Here is a 10,366-nt window from a genome sequence, read left to right on the forward strand (position 1 = left end):
TCATAATCCATGCATTTCTCGTCATTGTCATAGATGCTGTAACAATTTACTACCACATCTCTTACTGAATAAAGATTTCTTTTAGATTCTGCTTTTCTAATTAATGCATTAAAATGTGGTTTGATAAAAAATTTGATTGATTATATTACTAAACTGACATTAAAATAATAATTTATTAGTATTATCACTTAATAATAAAAAGTAATATTACGTATTACTTTAAAATATATTTATAATTAAATTAACGAGAATACCCACTTTAGATCCTTGCATTATTATTTAAAATATTTAAATATATTTATTAAGATTCAGCTGTTAAATTTAATTTCATTACAATATTATTTATTTTATTATATAACTATCAAATAATTTTTAATTTGAAATTTAATTTTAAAAGATAAATAAAAATTAAATTCTAAATATACGGAAAAATATGGTAAATAATGAAGTTATCGTAAAGCATGGGAACATACTAGTTAACTATAATTAGCTACCCCGTTGAGGACAAAAATAAAAAAAACCTATAATGATGTTATTAACAATATTAAATATTTAGATTAATTGATGACATTTTCAGCATTTTAAAATTGAAATTTGATCATTGTCTTATAATGTAAAAGCCAAAAAGAAATAGAAAGTTACGTATCCATCTCTAAGACCCTTAACATATTTAAATCATATATAACCATATAATATTTTGATCGAAAAATTAATTATGTTAACTATTTGGACTAACTAATAATATTATAAAAATAAAAGGACCAAATTATATTATAAATTAAATTGTAACTATTAAATTTGAAATTTAGGCATAATAGAGGAACAAAATTTTAATACTTTTATAAAACTTCAAAAAAAAAAAGTAAAATCGATGCAAACCTAAAAGAAATAAGAAGCCACATGTCAATATCAAAAACTCTTAGTGTATTTGAGTTATATATAACCACGTAATGTTTTAATCGAAAAGTTAATAATGTTAATTATTTAAATTAATTAATAATATTATAAAATATAAAAATCAATATATATTAAAATTAAAGTATAGAAATTAAATTTCAAATTTAAAATGAAAAAAATTACCACGTATAAGTAAAAAAAAAACCCAAAAATACCTTCTTTTATATATATAGTTATATAAATTTCATAATGCTACATAACCTAGGGTTTTGGATTTAGAAGAAAAAAGGACATTAACATTTAACAAGCATGTTTCAGCATGTGCATGAAAGAAATTAAGTTCTCTTACTGGGAGCTTAGCCACTTCCAAAATAATTGATCCGCACTAAGGGATCCAGGTGCCATTGCTTCCTTAAATGATAGATTTTTAATTTAAGTCTTTTATAAATTATAAAATTTTAATTTAGTATAATAAAATTATATTTTGATCCTCAAAAATGATAAAATTTATAAAGACATCGGCTATTAAAATAATAAAATTGTATTTTTACTATCGTAAAAATATATAATTTTATTCCGGCTCCCCACAAAAATATTTTCTGGCTTTGCCATTAATCCACAGTATACTATTGCTAGATCAAATTAAGGGCTAGAGATTATAAAGTGACTCATCAGCTTGGAAGAAAGCACTTAATATTTTTAGGGGATCGAGATTAAGTTCTACATTATTATAAGTGTTAAAATGTAATTTCATTCTTATATTGATTTATATATTTATGGTTTTTAAAAGAACTAAATCGAAGTTTAATACTTGAAGGGTAAACTATAATTTTATCATATATTAACTTAAGATTTTATAAGTTTTGAAAGTTTAAAGCTGTAACCTTTCATTTTAAGAGGGCCAGTGCCCTGCCCGCCCCTTCCTTTCCCCCTTCTTGGAAGGAAGGTCCACTAATCATTTGCAGGTCTGACTCTGGGTTTGTTTAAGAGCGCAGCCACTCAAGATCCAGGGTTAGAAGAGGTTCAAAAAATATTTTTCAGCTTTTAATGTGGGAAAAAAATTTTAAACTAAAATAAATAAATTAAATGCTTAGGGGTTTCAATTTTTTCTATCATAAATGCTTCATTTCCTAAGACCCAATATTTTTTTCAGTTTTTATTGTATTACATTTTATAATTTTTTAAAAAACTTGATTTATTATTTTATCTAAAGCCCAAAAATATCAAGAAGGGACTCACTTTGTTTATCTAAATTTTCAGATTTTTATGTGTCATACAAATACATACATAAATTAAGAATTAGTGTTTAATGCAATGCTAGTCAACTACAATGCGACTCCTCATTAATGAGGTAAATAAAAGTTTTAATGGAGTAAAAAAAAAAGTTTAAAGATTCTAAAAATAACTATGAGTAATAAGAAGAGAGTGAGGTTTTAATTAATTAATTAATTAATACTGCATTGTGAATGGTTATTTTTCTCTCAATTCCCCCACTATTTTTTCCCTTCTCAGTGAATAAAGGAGGAATCTTGTATTCCTCTATGGTTTTGTTTTATCTCAAGTTTCCAATTGAAACATGGCAAGATCTGCTACCACTTGGGTTTTTTCATTTAACCCACCAGCTTTTTCTCACCAAATAAAAAACAACATGATTCCCAAAGTGAGGCATACATTTTTCACCAAATGTTAAAATGTTACTCTCTCCTTACCAATAATAAAAACCACCATTTATAATTATCCAAAAGAAGCACAATTTATTAACGCGGTAGGATATGTTTAATTTACTTTTTTTTATCTAGTATCGTCATTATTATTATTTTAAAATTAATCACAAATAAATACATCAAATTTCTTACAATAACATATCATGAGATCCATCTAGTCTTTAACTGTTAGATATGGTTGTGTAATTTAGAGCCAGTAGGTTTGTTCTTTGTCAGAGGTCACATGGGTACAAATGGAATGGGAAAGAGAATTATAACAAACAGGTGGTGAACTAAATAATATTTTGGTTTTGTTTAAATTATTATGAAAATTTCATGTTCTTTTTTAGTTTATTATTTTTAGTCAATCTTCAAATTTTTATTTAATGGACCTGATATAAAATTAAAATTAGAGATGCCTAACGAATCAATTGATTTAAAATCTTAATTTTTTTATATAAATTTTAAGTCAGCTATAAGTCTAGGTTGGAGGTTTAAGTCTCTTGTTCTAAGTAATTTCATAATTATTTATATAATTTATACTGACACTTTTGGGTCTGTCAATTGAGGTGCTTTTAGCTTTATGAATCAAGCCTATCGGGCATGCGCTCCCCGCACGTTAGTTTTCGATAAAGTATGGGAGACAAATCCATCACCAGAGGGCAATGCCTTAAATTGTAGAGGAATTAATTGATTATTCGATGAACGACACTTTGAAGACTTCTTCTAAAATAGCTAACCCCACTCCATAACAATTATGTAAATAATTGACAAATTATATATATTTTAATTTTGGGTCAAGCCATAGCTCGAATTCAAAAAAAAAAAAGAAATTCAAGCTCAAGCATGATTTGGTCCCAATTCAACTTAGTAGACTCGATTTAGTATTCAAATATTAATAAAATACTTTAAAATATATTTTTATATTAATAAAATTTGAACAGTTTTATATAGATATTAATATTTTTGTAATTAATCAAGTTTTTATTATGAAAATTAAATTTAACTTAATTAGGTTGAGACATGGAAATTTTACCTAAATTAAGCTTTATTTGAGTAGACTACTCGATTCATAGACAAATCTAATTTATTTATTTATTATTTATTTTAAATACTGACTTCAATATTGTATTTATGTTTGATGATTTGATTGAATACTTTTTATCAAATTAAATTAAAAATTAAAATATTTAAATTAAGACTTAGATACTAAAACATTATTCAAGTCAATAGTTTTTTTGTACGAATGTCTAAATGTTATACTCAGTCATAATCAATTATTATAAATATTTTTATTTATTATTTAGAATTATTTATAAGTCGTAATTCTCCTTAAATAGGAGGATAATGCGCTTCAGTGTACCCAAATTTATGTCCTCTTACATTAACAGGAACAGCGATGCTATTAAACTAAGACTCAATCGACAAAAATAATTTATATTTATATCTTACCATAAATCCAAACTTCATTAAAAATGTAATTTGAATATCCAAAAATAGGCTTTTAACTTTAATAATAAATATAAACTAAGTGGGCATAATTAATATAGAATGACGTGGATTTAACGTGATATGATGCAAATGCCAAAAGAAAAAAGAAAGCTAAAATATAAATTAAAGAAAAAAAAAAAGAAGGGCTGAGATTGATTCCTCGGTTTCTGGCTCTTCTTTATCTGCCCAATCTCCACTTCCTCGTCACTTCTAACCTTCTCTCTTTCTTAGCACTCTTCAAGCTTCTCATTACAGACTCTTTCAAGAATTTCCTTAAAGAAAAGAAGAGAAAGAAGAAGAAGATGTTGCTGGGGAAGAGGCCAAGGCCACCTATGAAAAGAACCACAAGCATGACAGAGATCACTTTTGATCTAAACACCACCGCCACCACCAACGCCGAACCTCCACCCTCTGATCCACATAACCCTTTTAACAACTACCCCAAACAGGCTTCCCCTTTCGGTGGCGCAGCACCTTCTGTAGCTGTTGCTGGCGGTGGTGGTGGACTTGAAGGGTTGGATCAACGGTTGTTGGCGACGGTGTCACCTAGAGTTCATAGAAGGCATTCAGCTGATTTTATGGAAACACCTCATTTCCTAAGGTCTTGCGGTCTTTGTAGACGTCGCCTTGTTCCTGGCCGTGATATCTACATGTATAGGTATATCTATATATTTCAGTTTTAAGGTATATTTAATCGGGAGATTTTAATTTTAAAAAAGAAGGAATCTCAAATCTCTAAATCATGTGGCAAACAATTCACATTCCAAGAAGTGTTTCTTAGGCTAATTACTTTCTTAAAGATTTTGATTACTTTGGGGTCAATTTGGGTTGATTTCTTCTTCTTTTTTACCCTTTAATCTATTTGTTACTGCATGCATCCTGTTCTATATTTCTCTTCACCCCTTGGAAATCCCTTTCCGGAAACTTATAAATTATGAGGAATTTTCAGGTTGCCATATTAACACCTTTTTTACCATGTATAGTAATTACCATTTGAGTCCCATAAGTTTGTTGGGAAATCCAGATAAAATTAATTTCCTTTCTTATTAATTATTACACTATTACCAATTAGTCTCCTTTCCTATTAGTTCATTGATTAAGTTATTTATTTGTTGTAGGGGTGATACAGCATTTTGCAGCTTAGAGTGCAGGCAACAGCAGATGAACCAAGATGAAAAAAAGGATAAATGTTCAATAGCATCCAAGAAACAAGCCGCCGCCTCTCCTGCCGCCAGATCCAGTGTCTCAACCAAAGGAGAGACGGTTGCCGCCGTATAGATATTAATCCCCGTGACCCAAGAAGGTTGTTTTTACTAAGCTCAAAAAGGGGCATGTACTAGAAGGAATTAAGATTATGTAAGGGAAGTGCATGTTTAACTTTGTAATGCTACTGGGAACAAGTTTTGGACAAGTTATTTCATGTGAATCAAAGGGAGGGGGGGATGGTTTATACAAAAAATAAGATTTAAAATCTGTACTTATTCCTAATTTCCTTATCTTTTGATCCCATTAATGTAGTTTTGGCAGTAGTCTTAGAGAATGATATTTCCTTGTGATCCTATATAGTATTGTTTCTGGTTTTCAAGAGGGACTTCAAACTTTTTTTAATATAATTCTTGTTTAGGGTTTGATTCATGATCAGTTAAAACAATTGTTTGCAACTGGAAAACATAATCCAATAATATAGGTACCAAGAATTGATCCTACACAGAAAATGTTATATTTAAACTACCTATATACCTTCCAAACATCTTTTTTGGTTTCTTCCGTGTCTGTTGATGTCAGGAAATTTTTTGGGTGGGAGGAAGCAGAATTGAGTTATAAATTTTCATGAGAATCAAAATAGAATTTTACCTGTTTATTGCTTATAACTTTACATTTTCTAGTACTTAACCAAAATTTTATTATTTTTGGGAGGTTAAGATGTAAATTTACCATATATTTTATAACTTTCAATGGGACTAAAACATAAATTTTCAATTTTAGGGGGGCAGGACCCCTGTCAGCCCTTTTGCCACCGCCTCTGGTATATGTTTTACGGTCCATATTCAGGATTTATCGTTACTCCTTCCAACAATGTTGTCTTCAAGGTATGAACTTACATTTCCTCATTGGAAGTGCAATGTACCTTACCACTACACCCGACACTTGTTGGCAAACTTTCCAAACCTTTAAATTGGAGGATACAATTACTCAAACGTACTCAAACCAATGACCTTTTAATTGTGCAACAACAACCAAAGATATGAAATCACTAGTGGTTATTTGATAAAAGTTCACATTGAATAATTCCAACATTGTCCCATGAGAATTACATTTAGGATTCTTTTTTATTACTATAATATTAGAGAAAGAAAGAAGAAGATGATGAAATTTAAACTCATATCGTATAGATATTAGACAAAACTTAACAATATTCGAGACTCTTAAATCTTCATTGTATAAAATAGGGACAAAACTTGAGAGGTAAAACATTAAAATTAAATATTCTTAACATTCATTAAATATAATAATTATATCTCAACTTTGTTAGCTTGAGTATAAAAGAAATTAAATGATTTCATATCATTTAAAAAGGCTATTGTTTTCATAAAGTAAAAAGGATTAATAAGTTAATGTGACATGAAGCATTGATAAGTTGTGATGAAAGGAAATGTGGGAATCTGTGGCCGAGTCAGCTTTGCATGGTATGGGTCCCAAATTGCACGATGCAAAGAGAAAATAAGCAATGAAAGTCGAACCATAATAATAATAATAAGAGGAGGAAGAGGAGGAGATAGATTCATTTTGGGAGTGTTGGGAGGATGGGAGGTCACGTGGCCCAAACAGGTGGCTTCCTCATTTTTGTCTTTTAACTCTCGAGATTTCTCTTCTCTTTAATAATAATAAAGAAAAAGAAAACCCAAGGAATTAAAATGGAAAATGAAATACGAAAGAAAGAATTGTGCTGGGTGAAAATCTGAAAATGATGCCCAAGTTTATAGTATGTGGCTCTCAAATGAAGTTCCCATTGGCACCCATCCATGATGGACCCCTCATACATAATAAATATTATGAGAAATATTCGGTATTTTAACTTTACATGCAGAGGTATAATAAAATATTAAAAATATAACTGGTCGAATTCAACCAAATACACAACTGGTATACCATTTATTAACCTAAAGATGAATATGCTTGAGAAACTTTTTTATTTTATATAAGATTATATACACCTTTTCTTCCACTAAAGCCAATGTATTATATATAAATTTTAGATTTACTATACTACTAGAATTTTAAAATTTTAACCTTCACAAAATGGTAGCTTTTAAATTCATTAAGTTCTATCATTTTAAATTTTGATGTGAACATATTATCACATGTGTAATGCCATGTCATTCTACTCACAATTAATAGATTTAATAAATCTACAACTTTACATATAATGCATGACTAATAGCAGAATTTAACTGTTATCGTTAGTTAGGACTAAAATTGATGAATTTAAAGTATATATACAAAATTCAAAACTTATGCAAAGTTTCTATATGAAATTTGTAATGATACCATTCGGCTCAAATAGTTTGGTTGGAATTCTTTTCAATAAATAATTTGTTTAATTTTTCCAAGATCCTGGGCATTTTTAAATTTAAATGTATGTGTTTATTGGAATAGGTAGACGTAGAGATTTATAGTACATAGGGACAAAGTTATAGAAAATTGAAATATAGTTTTACCATTAACTTATATAATTTATAAAATTTTAGAAATTAAATTGAAAATTTGGCATTTGGCACCGCATGTACATAAGTTGAGAAGCATGATTGTAGATACAACCACATATTAAAATGTAGAAGCAGCGGGTGAGAGAAAGATATGGCTAAATTCCATTCGAAGGGTCAATGGCCAATTGAGGAACATAAAGCTAAAGAATATAAGATCTAATGCTTTCTACCGAAGATACTTAATAATTATACTTTTTTCTTTCTTTCTCTTTACTCTCTCATTCATACACATGCAAACCTCCTATATATCTTAGTTTTGATTTTAAACCTACATCTTAAAATAATTTCAAATACCAAGTGTTGCGGTGTTAACGATGATCACTTTGGATTTATATATATAAATTTGATAGTTTAAGATGTGAGATTGGAAAATTAACAAAATGGATGTACACAATTAGGGTAAGACTAATCAATTTAGAAATACGCCATGAACATTATTTATGTTGAAAAGCATTGTTTGTAGTTTGGTATAATGATGACTTTTACTAGTACACGTATTTAAAGATGAGTAAAACATGTCTTGAAGTTAATAATTAATGCTCCAGTTGGGCAAGTGGATGCGTCTAATTAAATCAAAATAACGTATTAACGTTGTTGTTAGTGCAATTTATTTTCTTATTTAAAGGTTTAAAAAGGGTTATGGGTAATTAATTATAAACCTTATATAAAACTTAATTTTAATTGATATGGTTTTATAATTTAAATTAAAACATATTTTTTTAATTGGATTCTAGTTTTATCCCTGCAATTATATATTAGGATGAAGAAATATGGGGTTTGGTTCAATGATAATTTATGTTGTTAATTTGTTGGCAGTTACAAAATTCCAAGTGGCTAATTAATTGGAACCTAACCCCTATGCCAATATTCTTTGTACTTTGTCGGCTAGCAACCAACTATGCCTCTTCCTAGACTCCTACTCTTTGAAAACGAGGATCTAAAATTTTATTTGTAATTACCAATATTTTATAATTAATTACTTATTACAGAATCCCTTCTAAAAAATTGTTCCTAGGCATCCCTGATTTTAAAATTAATAAGCATATGCATTTTTACGAGAAAATTATAAAATCATAAAATGGATATAAAAGAATTACTCTATAATTTTTTCATTATTTTTAGTCACACATATACTTAAAAATACAATTTTAATTGTAATTATAAATAATATAGATTCGAATAACTCTAGTTAAAACTAACTATTACAAAAACACAATTGGATTGATAATTGAAAAAATAACTACACTTAAATCAGAATAAATCTAGGCACAGTTCACAGAATTAACCATTATAATACACGATCAAATTAATGATCGAAATAATATTTGTATACTAATCAAGGTAATTCGCACACAATAAACTTAAGCCACAATAAAATTTAAACGGAAACCCATTAATAATAACATTTTTTTGGTAACTCAAAACACACTGTAAATTTCTAAAATCTAGCACTCATCCAAGCCCATTAATATGTCCCCTTAAATTACCGCGATTCCAAAAGTATGAATTTAGATTGAGATAAGGGTTTTTAAATGATTGAATCCAAGTGAAGTAGAAAATTTTATTAACCAAGTAAAGTGAAATTGATATGATTCATGGACATATATATAATAATTTTATTGTTTTGGTCGCCAATAATGATAGAGGGACCAATGGGGGGGCTCAAAAGTCGAAACCCATATTTATTTCATTTTCACCTAATCACAATAAATGCTAAAACCTTGCAAGGTTGATTTGTCAATATCGATTGGTTTTTCCCCCTCCTTTTGCCTTGTTATTTTGGGTTCCTGCAAGAGAAGGCCCACCATTTTTGGACGGCAACTCCTCTAATTGACCTTTCCCATTTTTAAAAGAGTTAATTTTCATCGACTCCCCACTTCACGAAACCAAGCTCTCACTCCATGTAATTCATATTTCATGACTTTCAAAAGTTGCTCACCATTATGCACCTTTGTTAATTATGTCCTTAATGTTAAAATGTGGTCCATTCATGGCGAAAACAAATATTTTAACTCTACTTTTTGAAATCTAATAAATATATATATATATATATATATATATATATGCATGATGGGTTTTTAAAACAATTTGGAAGTTAATGTTGTAACTTGAATATATAATAATGGTAAAGAGTGACTACAATTTCTATTGTAGGTTCTAATGAATAAATTCTTTACTAGTAGGTTTAGGTTTCAAGTGCCTTTCATCTAACAGGCTCTTCTCCCAATGCCAAGGCCCAATAATTGGCCCCTACACCCACAAATTTTAATGGCCACTTACCAAACCTAATTGATATCTCGAAATATCAATAATAAAAAATTAAATGGATTTAAATTTAAATATTAAAATATTGGTATATATATTTTGGGTATGAGATTTTTTTGTATTTTATAGTTATATTACGTTTCAATTAATTTTAGAGTTGATTTAGATTGAGATTTATATTTATTTTTTCCATCTATAAGATTCAAACTCGAGACTTTATTAAAACAATAATTTTCTTTTTAC

The 10,366-nt window shown here is 28.4% G+C and overlaps 1 protein-coding gene across 1 annotated transcript; it reads left to right on the forward strand.

The window, feature by feature from the left end:
• The first annotated feature begins 4,248 nt into the window (after window positions 1-4,248).
• LOC105773915 (FCS-Like Zinc finger 6) lies at window positions 4,249-5,676 on the forward strand. The gene is made up of 2 exons (XM_012596116.2): window positions 4,249-4,749; window positions 5,210-5,676. Exons 1-2 carry the CDS (start codon window positions 4,394-4,396, stop codon window positions 5,367-5,369), a joined length of 516 nt encoding a protein of 171 aa, XP_012451570.1. The 5' UTR covers window positions 4,249-4,393; the 3' UTR covers window positions 5,370-5,676.
• The last annotated feature ends 4,690 nt before the right edge of the window (window positions 5,677-10,366 follow it).

This window comes from Gossypium raimondii, chromosome 6 (assembly GCF_025698545.1).
Source record: "Gossypium raimondii isolate GPD5lz chromosome 6, ASM2569854v1, whole genome shotgun sequence".
Lineage (NCBI taxonomy): Eukaryota > Viridiplantae > Streptophyta > Magnoliopsida > Malvales > Malvaceae > Gossypium > Gossypium raimondii.